Raw genomic sequence first — 16,683 nt, 5'->3', positions numbered from 1 at the left:
GTTGGAGATCAACATCGTGGAAACCATCGGGCCAACTGTTCAAGATCTACATGGTGGAAACCATCAAGAAGGACTCTTTGAGATTAACCCAGTGGAAACCCCCGGGGCTGCAGATAGTCATAGCCTTGTGAAACATGTTACTCATACTCTCACCTTGTAAATACGTTATCGTGAAATCAATCATCAAGAAAATGGAACAATGCGAGGGAGCTTTACACATATATACACACATGCACCTTCATATACGCCTTCAAAATTATTAGGATGCAAGTACCAGGGCATGCGAGGGGGCATAGGGCCATGCGTGCGTGCTTTACCTGATAGCTGGCATGCTTATGGATGGCCGGATTGTGTAGCTTAGCCACAGATAAGCATTGGGGGAGGAAGAAATAAACAGAATAAGTGTTGCAGGATGGGGAGTGGGGTGCAAAGCTAAGGAAGCAGATTTAATGAACATTATGGTGAAAATAATCGTTAACCTAAGTGTGGAGAAAATAAATAAATAAATAACAAAATAAATGACCAGACAATATTTCTCACTTTCTCTATGCCAGGGGTGGGGAACGTCCGGCCCGCGGGCCATGTAAGGCCCGCGAAATCATTTGGTCTGACCCTGCCAAGGCAACCGCACGACTCGAAATTCAATAAATCTAGGCGCTTTTTTCATAGCGACATACATTTAATTTAGTATGGCCCGCGAATGATGTTATAGATATCCAAATGGCCCTTGGCAGAAAAAAGGTTCCCCATCCCTGCTCTATGGTAATGTTACCCCGACTATCCAAATTAATGGGTGCTGCATGTGAATGGAAGAGCGGCCGATTCCATCGATGCTCTACCTGCGCGCAACCAGGGAAACTGGGCTGAGTTGTCTTCTTGGTTCTTACGTGACTTTACCGAAAGAACCAAGAAGATGAATCCCTGCAGTCACGAAAGCTTTAAATCGAAAAATGGGCCGAGTTGGTTTGTCAACTTGAAAAACGTTTAGGCCCAGGAGATATTGAAAATACAGCTGAGGCGCATTGGCGTTTCGTCAGTGTGATAAGGCGATGGTCAACTACTTAGTGGGGCAGGGAGCGAGCTTATGTTTGTGCACCACGTGTTGGTGGCAGGAGGATGTCGTCTGCCGACGACGGGACTTGAACGTGCTGGTGATAGCAAGCGTGCGTGCGAGAACATTTCTCGTGAACATATAGTAATTGATAATAGGGTTTTCCCCTTTTTTCTGGCAACAAAACAGGTGTTAAGAATTTTTTTAATTGTTTTATATGTATATTATTTTATTATTTCCCTTTTACGTGACTTTACCGAAAGAACCAAGAATAGGTGTTAAGATGTTAAAACACCAAACTGAAACCTTTTACAAGGAATCATGTTGCATTAACCACAGATACTTATAGTGAACATACAAACAAAAACATGCTCTGGTAATATATAATCATTGTCTTTGAATCTGATTGGTCCACACCAGAGACAGCTTCCTTAGAGCCAGCAAGAGAGTGCTTGAGTGTGGCTCATTAAAGCTGAGACGGCCTCCATCACCACGCCAGCCTAGGTGGCTGTCCTGACCTCCATCGTCATCTCCCAGATGGGAGGCCTATGAACCGAGATCAGGGACAGACTCTGGAAGGTAAACTCAACTACTGTTATTTGACTAAGTAAGGCCTACTGAGCTATGTAGCTCTTTTTCAGAAGCGACCTGGCCACAAATGATAGTTCAACAAAGTGGCTTATCATGTGGAAATGTATAGGGAACCAAATACTCGAAGGGCATGTTTCTAAACGTGGAGGGAAAAACTGGAGGGTCCGAAAAAAACCCTACTGCGACCATGGGGAGAACATTTCAACTCCAAATATACAGCAGCAGGCGTCAGGGTCAGAATCGAACCCATGACCTCCTGCACACCAGGCGAGGGAGTTAACATTTCGCCACCGCAGCGCAATGCAAGATGAACTATGGGAGGTCCATCACGATGTGGGTGTGTATTCATATGTTTGTGTGTGTGTTTCATTTGGGGGAGCGGTAGTGTAGCGGTTAGCGCGCTGCGCTATGAACCTGGCGACCCGGGTTCGATTCCCGCTCACGGCCAACACCAGTGACGATTATCTGAACCAGTCCCGGGCCTCCCCTAGGTCGACTCAGTCTCAAATGAGTACCTGGTGCGATGTGTAAACACCGTCACTAGGGAGACAAAGGCGGCCAGGCGTGGTGTTGGCTACCCTCACCCTCGTGTGCCGTGCTGCTCGCTAACAGCACTTGCCCCTACAGTCTGTTAAGGCTATACTGGGGATCTTTATCTTTGTGTTTCATGTGTGGCGTACTGCACACTTTATAGTAGTTTGAGTAGTGTAGTGTACAGTAGTGTGTAGTAAATATTGTAAGGTGTCATGTTATATAGTGTAGTATTTAGTGTAGTGTATGATGAATAGTAGAACTTTTTGCTGCAGCTCCTTACGATAAAAATTTCCCTCCCTTCATTACTGTTAATCCTACATTTTACACGAGCATCATATGACTTTGAGACCCCCCCACCACCTACACATTCCAAAAGGAGTGACTAATCCCATATCTGCATTTGCCATCAATATGCTTAATTCCGCTGTTGATATGTAAACTCCTTTGTCAAGGCGCTCTCCTCCTCTAACCCAGCTTAAATATACGCTGCCAAGCTTGGCGGGGTTCATTGGAGCGCTGTCTTTCCGACAGCTCTGTTTCTTCACCTGAGGATGGCTGCTTGTGTTGTGGCCGAAACGTCGTGAGAATTTGTATTTTATTACGTTGTATTTTTATTATTTAATTATTTCCCTTCTAGGTGAGTTTATCGAAAGAACCAAGAAGATGAATAGTAGAACGTGCGAGTGTGAGGGTGAATGTGGTGAGGTTGACCTGAGTAGGGGGTGAGTGTGAGCAGGGGATGTGTGTGCTCCGTCAGGTTTCATCAGTGCTCACTAACAGCACTTACCACAAAAGTCTGTTTAGGCTTTGTAGCAAGCTGAGTGTGTACGAATGGCAAGTAACCCCTCCTCCTGGCACTAATCTTACCAAATACTGGTTAAGCGGCATTATCTTTACATGCGTAATGCTGTGCGGAAGCTACCTGGCCTATCACTCCATAGGAAGCTCCAGGTCTTCTTGGCCAGTTATTCCCTCCCTTCTCTAGAATTGAAAAACATGGAGCCCTATTAAAAGAACATCTACGCCAGTTTGATATATTCAGGCTGGCCTGTCTATGATCTAGCCTTGGTTTAACCAGAGACTGGATTGTGTGAGGAGCTCCCAGATCCTTGAAATATCTGGACATTTCCATCAGTGAGCTCTTTTGGCTGGGTCATATAGCCCACATGCCCAGCCACCACATGCCAAATAAACTTTTCTTTGTCTGGATAGAGGGGCAAAATGGGCGAGGCAGAGGTTAGAGAAGAGATGGACTGATACGGTACAAAAAGATGTGGAGCTGATTGGACTTCCAGATGACTAGTACTAACGGTGTCAAGATGGGCCTCTTTTGGGGGCAACTCGTGAAGGACGCTCCTGGGCAATTGGAGGCAGCCACCCTCCAAGAAGAACGGAGCACAGAGCAGTGACCCTCACAACAACGAGCAAAGTGCCGGGAGAGCACAGGTGTTGCATCTTCCAGTTTCCCCAGTCAGTCAATCAATGACACCTGGGCCTGTCCCATGACCTCCTGTTAGCAAACTTTCGACAATTCACAAGGCCTCAAAGTGCACCTAGTCCTGTACAAGCTCTGTGGCAATGTTACTGTCACTTATTGGCGGACGACGGTTATTGATATTAGAGTTGGTCGGTGTTGGTGCGTGTGTGTGTTTCGTGTCTGTGTCAGCATTTTTGGGGTGAGTGTGCGTGCGCAGGTGTGTTAATTGGTATTCAAATCGGTGGGGTGGGGTGCGTGTGGACCTCTTTATCGTGAGTGTGCATTAGAAGTACGGGGCTGTAGCATATAGCGCCACCCCGTGGTCACGTTGTGTAACTGAACACAACTGTCAACGAATACGCGGTGGGGTTAAAGGAAACAACAACTGAACCGGCTTTCGAGTGAGAAGGCGAGTGTTTCAACTCGAGGGAGGTCAAGCAGATACACAAGTGCAGCCGCCAGGGAGCAAGCAGAGTCCCGCGCTGGCAGGTACCACGAGATGCCGTGGCACCAATAACGAACCCCATGGGGGCTTCGAATGTACGTTGAACTTATTTCACAGCGTAAGTAGCCAGCAAAGTAAACACAAAAATCAGTTCTAAAGAAATGAGTTTGTCGTCTAGATGATTTAAAAGTACATAGCTCCCTGTGGCTTCCTAATATTGGAAGGAAGAGCGTTCCAGACGGCCACAGAAGCGCATCTGAAACCGCGCGATGCAGTGATCCATCTTTGTTCGATGGCTAGCCAAAAGCCGCTGCTGCAAGGATGACCGGAGTTCGCATGATTGCTTATGCCCCTTTACAAGATCAGCAAGGCATTATGGTTCACTTGTGGCAGGCCCTTTGTAAAGTGGAAACCGGACAGGTTTTGACCTTCATTTTCTCATAATCAAGCACAGAGAAATATGGGAAGGAGGCATATTGTCCGCTTATTAATTTTTCTAGGGTGAAAAGGTGATGGAGAGATGTAGAGGGGGGGTTGGATAAATGGAAATAAGCATAAAATTAATGAGAAATATTCATCTCAAATGTGCAATTCATAACTTGAAAGCCTCCAGGCAAAAACATTTCCAGTTGTATTTGCGATAAACTGGTGGCATCATTTACAAGACTAAACATGCATACTGTAATATAAATTACCTCATGAGACTGAAAGTCATACACATGTGCATTGTGCATATAACGATTAGAGATACAGTAAACCCTCTCCATCCACGAGAGTTACGTTCTTGAAAACGCTTGCAAATGTAGAATGCGCAAATGCAAAAAGCTTTGTTCCAATGGGAAAACATGGGGTTACGTTCCTGGTACGAGTGAACATCGGGGGGAAATGGTAAAGGTTAAATAACAAGCACTTTATTTTTTTTTTTTGCTGTGGTTTTCACACCTGATGATGATTGCTTGTGTTGCAATCGAAACGTCGTGAGAATTTAATTGTTTTATGTTTAATATTTCCCTTCTACGTGACTTTACCGAAAGAACCAAGAATAACAATCACTACAATACATAAATAGTCCATTATTAAGAACAATGTGTATTTTAATTACCTTTGATGATGATTGTCGATTTGACAACGATGGAGGTGGTGGTGACGGTGAGGATTTCAGGAGCAAGACTCCTCGGAAGGTGCCGATGTTTAATAATATTCAGCTGTTATCATTTTACCACTGTGGGGAGTGCTAGCCACAACACTTTCCCCGATTACATTCGCGTTTGTTTTAATGTACCTCACAGTCGACTCGTGTATACCAGTCGAATGCAACTACATTACGTATAAAGTAAAAAGCAAAATAGCGAGTTCACAGCAGGATTACCGCGAAACTGAGGACTAAGCGGGCAGCCGATGGGGGCATGATTAATCTATGCGTGCACTTCCACAGTATCGGTAGTCTGTCGGCATTTCGTACACTTGTGAATGCCGGAGTCTGGCGGGTCGCGAATAGGGAATCGGTCTACATTTAGTAACTCGCGAAAATGCGGAATATGCCAAACTCGCGAATCCAAAACTCACGCATAGCGAGGGTTTACTGTCTACATTATACACGAGCAGTATATGTAGACACATGTAAGCAGTGGCATGGTGCGAGGCGTCCTGCAAAAGAAATAAAAGTTTAAGGTGAAGTCCGGAAATTGCTTGTTGAGTCATGCCACTGTTGACGGAAGAGCATCCACTGGAGGGGACTCTAGAACAGTGGTTCTTAATCTTCACTGCAGCCTGCACCCCTGTGGTTCTCAGAAAGGGCATCTCGCACCCCAGGGGATTCGTGAATCACTGCTCTAGAGGGTGCAAGGCCTACTCTTCCACGCTGACCAGACATCTTTGACTGAGAATGGAGGGCAAAAATGTGCGACGCAGAGACTTTGGCCGGCCATCGTGCCGTTTTTACGTTCATGCATGCCGATCGGTGCATTCATTACCAACATTCCAATGCAAACTACGAGACTGGGGGTTCATGCAGGACACAGTCCCAATGAGGTCTTACCTGAAGGGCATGGCCCGAAAGATGCTGGTGGCATGTACGGAGGGCAGAACGACGTCAAAAAGCGGAGCAACGGACATGACAACACAGCGAGGGATAGTGCCGAGCCAAGACCAGCAATCGGTGGGGATTTTTTTAGTTGACATGGCTTCTGATCACAGACCCAAAAGCCAAAAATATGTATCAAACGTAGGTAAAAGATAAAATAAAATAAATGAAAACTAAATAAAATCACGACGTTTCGGGCGCAACACAAGCGTCCTTCTTCAGGTGGGGACAACGTAGCGGAAGCACAACCGCTTAAGTGTGTCTAAGAGATGGCTGTGACGAGGAATTATATAATCGCGGGAGATGGAGGGAGGGGGGGCCATGGTGAGTGTGTGGGCTGGCTGTGGACTGTCCACAGTATGAGCTCCATGTGTTGCCTCCCAGCGTCCCCCCCCCGTGCTTCACAACGCTGCCTCCTAGTCCACAGCCCGCCCACACACTCACCATGGCCCCCCCTCCCTCCATCCCTCGCAACTATATAATGACTCGTCACAGCCATCTCTTAGACACACTTAAGCGGTTGTGCTTTCGCTACGTTCTCCCCACCTGAAGAAGGACGCTTGTGTTGCGCCCGAAACGTCGTGATTTTATTTAGTTGTTACCTACGTGACTTTACCGAAAAAACCAAACAGTATGAATCCTTGCAGTCACGACAGCTTCAAATCTAGAATGTATCAAACGGCCAGTGATAAAAAGCACTGTGACAGTTGTAAGAAGAGTTAACGGAATTGAGGTTATAAGAGCTTGAGAAACGAGATAATGGAACAGAATTCCCAATTGGAGCAGTCAAGAGGGAAGAGGTAAAGACAAAAGTGTTGTGACTTCAGTATGGCGAGCGAGTGGGTGAATGAGCGAGTGAATGGGTGGATGAGTGGGTGAAGGAGTGTCTGATTAGGTGCGTCTTGGGGAAAGCGAAATCCCTCAGTCCAGATAACATCATGAGGCAAGGTGGGGATGACCCTGCTGGGGCTGCGGTGCCTCACATATTGCAATAATCATTCACCCACTTTGAGTGGCTGGCTGGGGTGCCATCTGTTGAGGAGTTCCAGAGCCTAAGACCAGGAAAAGCGATGGGAAGAGATGATCTCCCAAGCAAACTGTTGAGAGGCGTTTGTGTACAGACTGCCCTATAGAACACCATGACAACAGTCTGGACCACTGGACAGGTTCCACAGGATTGGAAGGATGCCCTGGTGGTCCCCCTCTTTAAGAAAAGTGACTGCACAGATTGTAACAATGACAGGGAAAGGCCCTGGCAAGGATTATTCAACATCGTCTTGCCAGGCACACTGAGGACAGGTTTGCTGAGCCCAAATGTGGTTTCAGTCCAGGGAGGTCCTTCACGGATGCCATATTCTCTGTCCGCCAGCTACAGTAGAGATGTAGGGAATACCAACGGAACCTATAGCTCTGCTTTATTCACCTGATCAAGGCCTATGATAACATCAATAGGCCGGGCTCTGTGTTGTTGTTCGTGTTTTCGGATTCCCTGACTCTGCTCACAATCATTATGGACCTTCATGATGGTGGGCAGGCCTGGGTAATGCTACGTGGCTGGGAGTCAGAGTCATTTCCTGTTCACCTTGGAGTACGACAGGGATATCCTCTAGCACCTACATTATTTTACACATTTTTGGACCACGTAGTTTGAGAAGCTTTCCATGGCTGTACTAGAGGAATGACCAACTGCTACAAATACAATGGGAGGCTGATTGATGTCCAGGTGCGGTCGAGGGATGGTTCCCTCTTGGTCACCCATGTTATGTATGCTGATGATCTGGTGATTACTGCTCACTCAGAGGAGTCGGATACTCTGCTGCTGAATGTGGAGCCTGTTTCAAAGAGGTCGGGCCTTACCATTAGCCTTACTAAAACTAAGCATTTGCCTAAGTATATTGTGCCATCAAACACTCCACCCCCTAAACTTCCCATTGGTGATGGGGCAGTTGTGGAGAGAGTGGAGAGGTATTTGTAGATGGGCAGTATGCTTATGATAACAGAAGTCTCACTCTAAATCAGTCGGGTAGCATTATCTTTTCATCGACCGCGTAACGCTGCGTGGTAGCAAACAGGTCTGTCACTCCACATAAAGCTTCGGGCCTTCTCGGCCAGTCATGCCGTCCCTTCTCTATGCTTGCCAAACATGGAACATCTATGCCGGTAAGAAGCATTCAGGCTGGCCTACCTATGATCCACCATGAGTGTAACTAGGCTGGATTGTGTGAAAAGTTCACAAATCCTTGAAAGATCTGGACACAGTCCCATCAGGCAAGGCTGCGTTAGCTGGTGCATGTAGCCCGCATGCCCAGCGACCTATGTCCAACCAACTTTTGTTTGGCTGGATAAACGGGGTTAAATGGGCACGGCACGGGCTAGAGAAAAGATGGACTGATGTGGTACAGGAGGATATGGAGCTGAGTGGACTTGCTGATGGCCTATACAAGCGGTGCCAAGATCGGCCTCTGTGGAGGAGGCATGTGAAGGAAGCTACTGGGCAATTGGAGGTAGTCATCCTCGACGCTCACAGGTGGTGCATCTGCCAGTCATCTCACTCAGTCAACCCATGGCACCTGGGTCTGTCCTATGACCTGCCAGCGAGCCTTCATAATTTCGCGTGGCCTCAAAGTGCATATAGCCTGGCACAAGTCCAGTGGTGATGTCACCGCCATTTCGTTGGGAATGGCGGTTGTTGTTGTGACATACGGTATTGTGGTTGAACACGATATGAATGACATGAAAGAGTTGGGCTGGTAGACCAAGACCTCTCAGCATGGGCGGAGGAATTAACAAGTGAAATTCAGGGGAATAGTAACCATGATAGGAGTGATAGAAGAGTGATATGGAGGTGACTGACCACCGACAAGCAAGAAGCCAGAGTGAATCAGAATCTTTATTTAGACTGGAGGAAGCCGATGAGCCATGAGGCTCGTTTTCACAGATGTCCAATTGGGGCAGGTGAGCAAGTTCCAACAGAAAATCAGTGAGTGCTGGATCATCAATCACCCCACTAGTGGCCCAACGTTTTCTTGTGTGGACTAATGCTAGTGGAAAAAAACATGACTCTTCCAGAAGGCAGTGTTGGCTGATGGGATGTATAAAAACAAACCACTTAAAAATGTTGTATAGGGACAGATATGTAAAATAAAAACATATTTTCTGCTTATTTATTTCGTTGCTTCCAATTCTCCACAATGATGACCGTAAACATGTTGTGATACTGGTAGGAACCTCCTGGTTACACCAGCACACAGGGGATTCTGGGTGGGGAGGGGCTGGTCACCCCATGGTGCCCTTAAACGTTTAACCTACTCACGCCGGCTTGTGCCCGCCCTCACAGTCGGCCATATTTGCGGAATACACCACGCCGCCGTTGACCCTGGCCATTGACCGAGCAACCCAACGTTCCTACCAGCTCCCTCCGCAGGAATGTGTTCCTCTCTGAGGAATTGGGGGGCGAGTGTCCAGCGAGCCGACTCACTTGACGTCACCGAGCCTGCGTGTGAGTGCCGAGCCCACAGTGGAAATGGCCGACGTGGTTTTCTGTCCGGCTGTGCTGAGTGTCTCCGATGTGCGCTTATACCTACGTCAACAAAAGGTGTCGGGCAACAAAATGGGCAAACATAAGACAACACAAAAAAATATACTTAGCTAGCACAAGAAGCAAAGCTACGTGTTTTCTACGTGCGAGTGTACATGTGTGTATGAGGGTATGTGTATCAGAGGTGGGACAAAGTCATTGTTATGCAAGTCCAAGTCGAGTCTGAAGTCATCAAATTCATGACTCGAGTCTGACTCGAGTCCAAGTCACATGACTCGAGTCCACACCTCAGAGGTGGGACAAAGTCATTGTTATGCAAGTCCAAGTCGAGTCTGAAGTCATCAAATTCATGACTCGAGTCTGACTCGAGTCCAAGTCACATGACTCGAGTCCACACCTCAGAGGTGGGACAAAGTCATTGTTATGCAAGTCCAAGTCGAGTCTGAAGTCATCAAATTCATGACTCGAGTCTGACTCGAGTCCAAGTCACATGACTCGAGTCCACACCTCTGATGTGTATGTATGTGTTTGGGTGTATATGTGTATGCAAGTTACCCGCGCTTCGATACGTAGGCTTTAGCGACCAATATTATTCATAACAAAGGTTTTTTGGGTCAGATCGCGTAAGTATAAATGTGTCTTTAACCAGCCATCACCCGACACAGCCAACCAATAATGTTTGTCAGGGAAACAAAACATGACAATTAGTTACTACTTCAGCCAATCACTTACAACTACTATTATGAAATGACTTGCAGTTTAGTTATTTAATAATATATATTAATATTATTTGTTGTAAGTTAATGATATCCCTCCTCTATTTTTTTCAAGTAACAGTGTTAATATGCGTGTGGGTTTGTCTAAATGGATGGGTTTCACACGATTCGAAGGATGCCCTGGTGGTCCTCATTTTTAAGAAGGACCACACTGAATGCAACAACTATCCGGGCATTCCCCTCCTAAGTGTGCCGGGAAAAGTCCCGGCAAGGATTATTCTACATAGCCTTGCCAGACATGCTGAGGAGAGGCTTGCGGGGCCCCAATGTGGCTTTAGATCGAAGTGGTCCTACATTGACGCCATTTTATGTCAGTCTGCTACAGCAGAAACGTACAGAATGTCAAGAGGACATACATCTCTGCTTTATTGACCTGGTCAAGGCCTATGATACCATCAATAGGCAAGGGCTCTGGGTTATTCTTCATGCTTTCAGAGTTCCAGACCCTCTGTTCACAACTATTAAGGACCTTCATGATGGTGGGCAGGTCTGGGTAAGGGCAGGCCTGGGTAAAGTCAGGTGGCTGGGTGTCGGAGCCATTTTCTTTTCACCTTGGGGTGGGACAGGGATGTCCTCTGGCACCGACACTATTTAACATCTTCTTTGGACACGTAGTTTGAGATGTACCAGTGGCATTTTCATCTGGTATATACACAATAGGAGGCTGATTTATGCCAGAGTGCAGTCAAGGGATGGCTCCCTATTGGTCAACCATTTTATGTATGTGGATAATCTGGTGATTGCTGCCAACTCTGAGGAGTTGAACCTGGAGCATGCTACTAAGAGATGAGACTTTACAATCAGCCTCACAAAAACAAAGCACCTGCCTGGGTATTTTATGCCGTAAAATACTCCTCTCCCTCAACTTGCTATGAGTGTTGGGTCTGATGTGGACAGAGTTGAGAAGTTTCCATACTTGAGCAATGTGCTTATGACCAGCTCCAGTTTTACAGCAGAGGTCTCACTCCAAATTAGTTGAGTGGCATTATATTTTCATCAGCTGCATAACACTGTGTGAAAACCACCTGATCTATGCTCCAGGTTTTCTCAACCAAAGGCATGGGCTAGAGAAGAGATGGAGTGATGTTACAGAAGAATGTGGAGCTGATTGCACCTAGCATGGCACAATAACCACGGTGACATCACTTAGTAGTGAACGGCGGTTGTTGTTGTTTTATTTGTATGTATATGTGTGTATGTATGTTTGTATACGTGTCATCACGTCTGCTATGTATATGTGTGAGTAAATGTGTATGTATGTGTACGCATTATTACAGAATGTGTTTGCTATATACGTGTCAACTGACATCAAGGGATTTATTATGCAGCCAAAATATTTTGTTATATCAATACAATTGATCAAATACATATTTTCACCGCCGGCCGGCACAGACAGCGGTGCATGAGCGCACAAAGCTTACGCGGTGGAGGCTTGGACGTCCTGCATGAGGCCCGACACGGTCTGCCAGGACAGCGGTGTCATGCCCAACGATCGCTTGATGCTCCACACGCGCTGCTCTTTAGCCAACAGCACTTGGCGCAGAGTAGCCACCTCCTCTTCCACCTGCCCATGTAAAAAGGAGCACACGGGTTATCATATATGGTAAAATCTCAGTTAGCCAGAATTTGCACTGGACCACAATTTGCACTTAACTGGACCAGGCTGTCTAATTATAACACATTTTATAGAATGTATTTTAAATTCTTTATTTTTTTTACAAACAGTTACTGAGGACAGGTCAAGAGGCCAAACACGTCAAGCGCGAAGCAACAAAGAGCACTATCAAAGTTGTAACAGGCAAGATACTCTTTGATTCTTTAGGTAAAGTCACGTCGGTAGAAAAAAAATGAATATCACGACGTTTCGATCGCAACACAAGCGGTCGTCCTCAGGCGGAAAAAATAATCCAGCAGTAGAACTGCTGAACCAGGAAGAACACTGAGAGAGCTGTTACAACAAGAGGTTATATATGTGGCGAAGGGCAAGCAGGCGGGGTCTGAACTGGAAAATAAATCCATCCCCGCACACAAGCACGTCAGTTGTGTTAATGGGGGAGATTAGGGAAAGAGATTAGCATGAAATGAGCTTCCATCGCTGCATAAGAGTATCGTCCCAGCATATGGCACAACAGCAATGTTAATGGGAGATTAGCACTATGTTGATGGGAGAGATCAGCAAGTGAATGTCATGTCTATGTGTAACACAATCTGCGGCGCTGCCAACTGCGCTGTGAGAGGCAAGTGCGTCAACGCAAGAGAGCCACCGCAACGATGGTCGCGCCAGTGAGACACACAGCCCATCACACAGCCAGAACCATCGATACATCGAGGCTAAGGGAGCAGAAGTGGCCATGTTAGTGAGACCCCAGTCCGTTAATGCAGAGGCTCCCAACAGGGCAATGCAACTCAGAGAGTTGGAGATAACAGCCAGGTAAGAGTTTAACACATTTTTTCAATCGAGCAAGGTTCTAAAACTTGGGGAAAAAGGGATGATGGGAGGGAATTCTAAAGTGGAGCAGATCAAGATAAGCGGCAGAAAGAGAAGTGTTTTTTTTATCTGCAGTGTGGTGAATTTAGTTAGACGAGCCAGTGGGTGGGTGGTTGAGTTCTGTTTCGGTCTGCAATATGGTGGTTGAACACAGGATGGATGAGACAAAGTCTAGTAGGCCAAGCCCTCTACATGGGTGGAGGAATCAACAAGTAAAGTTCACTGGAACAGTAACCATTATGGTAACGACATGAGAATGATAAGGAGTCATCTTCTTGGTTCTTTCAGTAAAGTCACGTAGAAGGGAAGTAATAAAATAATAAAAATAAAACATAATAAAATAATTTTCACGACGTTTTGGCCGAAACGTCGTGAGAATTATTTTATTATGTTTTATTTTTATTATTTTATTACTTCCCTTCTACGTGACTTTACCGAAAGAACCAAGAAGATGAATCCCTGCAGTCACGAAAGCTTTAAATCGAAATGATAAGGAGGTGAATGACTGCCAGCGAGTGAGTGAGCGACTGGAGAAAATAAGCCAGTGCTGGATCATCAATAAACCCGACTGCTTTACTTAAATTAAATCAATTAAATTAAATACAGTTAAGTAGGAACTGGGTGCTCTATCGCAGCGCTGCCGCGGTGGTCCAGTTTACTCCAGTGACCCGGGTGCTGCTGCGGGGTCCACTTACTGCCCCCCCCCCCTTCTGTCTCCCCCCCTACTGCCGAGGCCTACTATACACTACACTATACACTACACTGTACACTACACTGTACACTACTATACACTACACTATACACTACACTATACAACCTCGTGCCACGGCAGATCTCACGCCTACTTCAGCAGTTTCTTCTTGCTGTGGTTGTCCCACCTGATGACGATTGCTTGTGTTGCGATCGAAACGTCGCGATCTATTATTTTTCTACCAACGTGACTTTACCGAAAGAACCAAAGAGTACAGTACTTATTTCAATTGTGGTGCATCTATTTTTGGTTGCTGTGTACCTCACCCCATTATTTAGGTAATGCTTAAGCATTGGATATCGCTGTTTTGGTTTTCGCGGCACTTTCTAAAAATGAAACCCCCACGGATATTCAAAGGTCTCCTTTACAGCTCTTTGTCAGAAGCGACCTGGCCACAAATGATAGCTCAAAGAATTGGCTTACCATGTGGACATTTATCATAGCAAAATACTCTAAACGCATGTTTCTAAATGTGCAGAGAAAACCGGACGATCCGGAGAAAGAACCACGCAACCACAGGGAGAACATGCAAACTCCTATAAACAAAATATAATAATGAAGAGAAATCAGATAAAATGTAAAAAAAAACAATGCACATATATAAATCGATATTAAATACATTTCCTAAAATGGCAGTTGGCTTGGTGTTTTAAAAACCATTCATAATAACGTTACATAAAGTTAAGTTACAGACACACGAAAAAATGTTGGGGTGTTTATTGCACAAGTAAATAAACAGACAATGACATTATGGCAAATAATGTAATTACTGAAGAAAACACACAGTGGGAGACAAAACAGGCCGTTGTGAAACGCTAAATGATGAAGATATCAGATTGATTACCATCAACTACTGTACGTAGACTTTAATTCATAATGAAGCTTTTTGGGTAGAATCACATAAATATAAATGTGCCACGAACTCACCTACACCCAAAACAGCCAATAAGTAAGGTTTTTCACGTGAACAAAACGTGCCAATTAAATATTGACTTAAAGCTTTCGTAACTACAGGAATTCATATTCTTTGGGTCTTTTGGTAAAGTCACGTAAAAAGAAAAAAAACAATAAAATAATTAAAACAAAAATGAAAATAAAATGAATAAAAAAGAATACAAATATCCCGACGTTTCCATCGCAACACAAGCAATCGTCATCAGGAGAAAAAAGAGGGGGAAAGCTGCTGAGGCAGGCTGTTTTTAAAGGTTTGAAATGGGTGTAGCCCAAGGGTCAAGAACAAAGTGGGCGGGGCTAGTGATGTTAAAGCGAGAGATTAGCATGTCAACGTAAGGTCGTAGAGCCACCTCCACCACGAGGGTGCAGAGGTGGCCATTGCATTGTGAGAGATTAGCATGTCAACGTAAGGTCGGAGAGCTACCTCCACCACGAGGGTGCAGAGGTGGTCATTGTATTGTGAGAGATTAGCATGTCAACGTAAGGTCGTAGAGCCACCTCCACCACGAGGGTGCAGAGGTGGCCATTGCATTGTGAGAGATTAGCATGTCAACGTAAGGTCGGAGAGCTACCTCCACCACGAGGGTACAGAGGTGGCCATTGTATTGTGAGAGATTAGCATGTCAATGTAAGGTCGTAGAGCTACCTCCACCACGAGGGTGCAGAGGTGGCCATTGTATTGTGAGAGATTAGCATGTCAATGTAAGGTCAGAGAGCCACCTCCACCACGAGGGTGCAGAGGTGGCCATTGTATTGTGAGAGATTAGCATGTCAACGTAAGGTCGTAGAGCCACCTCCACCACGAGGGTGCAGAGGTGGCCATTGCATTGTGAGAGATTAGCATGTCAACGTAAGGTCGGAGGGCTACCTCCACCACGAGGGTACAGAGGTGGCCATTGTATTGTGAGAGATTAGCATGTCAACGTAAGGTCGGAGAGCCACCTCCACCACGAGGGTGCAGAGGTGGCCATTGTATTGTGAGAGATTAGCATGTCAACGTAAGGTCGGAGAGCTACCTCCACCACGAGGGTGCAGAGGTGGCCATTGTATTGTGAGAGATTAGCATGTCAATGTAAGGTCGGAGAGCTACCTCCACCACGAGGGTGCAGAGGTGGCCATTGTATTGTGAGAGATTAGCATGTCAATGTAAGGTCGGACAGCTACCTCCACCACGAGGGTGCAGAGGTGGCCATTGTATTGTGAGAGATTAGCATGTCAATGTAAGGTCGTAGAGCTACCTCCACCACGAGGGTGCAGAGGTGGCCATTGTATTGAGAGAGATTAGCATGTCAATGTAAGGTCGGAGAGCCACCGCCACATCGACGACACGAGCGACGGCAGCTGTGCAGAAATGATTCCTTGTAAAAGGTTTCAGTTTGGTGTTTTAACATCTTAACACGTGTTTTGTTGCCAGAAAAAAGGGGAAAACCTATTCTCAAAATAAAAATAGTTTTAGTTTTTACAATCAGCTTCATCAGGCGAATGGCAGAATTGTGAAGAAGTCTTATTTTTTCCCAGTCTTAAATAGAATAAGAAGATGTCATCACTGCGCGCCTACAAGTATGAAGCATGCAGGGAGGTTAATTTTGCCCTTAATCATGGACCCAAAGCGTGCGGCGAGTGGTGAAGGTAAGAGTGGCGTTGTGTCTGTGGCCCGGAGAAAGAGTGGGAGGGGAGGCTCCTTCTAACCAACCTTTTCTCCATCACCTCATTGTCATCATCATCGTTAATATTAAAGGTATGTAAAGTCAATTTCATGTTTATTTATGCTTTATTATGTTGTTGTGTAATGTACTGTATTTTAGTCGGTGTTTAGTTAATACACAGGCAAGTTAGTTATGCTATGACTAGCTGTGGCTGTGGTTCCCCTATTTCCCGTAGGCCCTGTACTAAACCAACCATGGATTTGCCTACCATAGCATTTTTCAGAAACCTAACCTCTGCGGTTGGCAAGGGATTGCTGTATGCGTGTTTTGTGTCATTATCTTGGTGTTG

The 16,683-nt window shown here is 45.8% G+C and overlaps 2 protein-coding genes across 6 annotated transcripts in view; one reads left to right on the top strand and one right to left on the bottom strand.

Annotated features, from left to right (window-relative positions):
• LOC133340807 (zinc finger and BTB domain-containing protein 46-like) overlaps positions 1-16,683 on the top strand; it is a 134,718-nt gene that overhangs the window by 78,220 nt on the left and 39,815 nt on the right. Inside the window, exon 1 of one of the 2 annotated variants that reach the window (XM_061549216.1) lies at positions 16,238-16,317. The exons of the other annotated variant lie outside the window; for it this stretch is intronic. The gene's annotated coding sequence lies outside the window, so the exon portion shown is untranslated. Of the gene's footprint in view, positions 1-16,237; positions 16,318-16,683 lie in introns of those variants that run through there. 2 annotated transcript variants of the gene reach the window in all.
• Positions 1-16,683, bottom strand: part of LOC133340813 (tumor protein D53 homolog) — a 31,738-nt gene that overhangs the window by 7,823 nt on the left and 7,232 nt on the right. The window contains exons 3-6 of one of the 4 annotated variants that reach the window (XM_061549231.1): positions 11,917-12,059; positions 9,660-9,761; positions 6,137-6,160; positions 318-356 (exon numbers count right to left, since the gene is read on the bottom strand). In XM_061549231.1, coding sequence (XP_061405215.1) covers positions 318-356; positions 6,137-6,160; positions 9,660-9,761; positions 11,917-12,059 — 308 coding nt within the window. The remainder of the gene's footprint in view (positions 1-317; positions 357-6,136; positions 6,161-9,659; positions 9,762-11,916; positions 12,060-16,683) is intronic. The other 3 variants (XM_061549234.1, XM_061549233.1, XM_061549235.1) reach the window with 3 other exon arrangements.

Source organism: Lethenteron reissneri, chromosome 10, assembly GCF_015708825.2.
Source record: "Lethenteron reissneri isolate LAM-NWPU_2019-01 chromosome 10, ASM1570882v1, whole genome shotgun sequence".
Classification (NCBI taxonomy): Eukaryota; Metazoa; Chordata; class Hyperoartia; order Petromyzontiformes; family Petromyzontidae; genus Lethenteron; species Lethenteron reissneri.
This window is presented reverse-complemented; position numbering and strand designations above follow the sequence as displayed.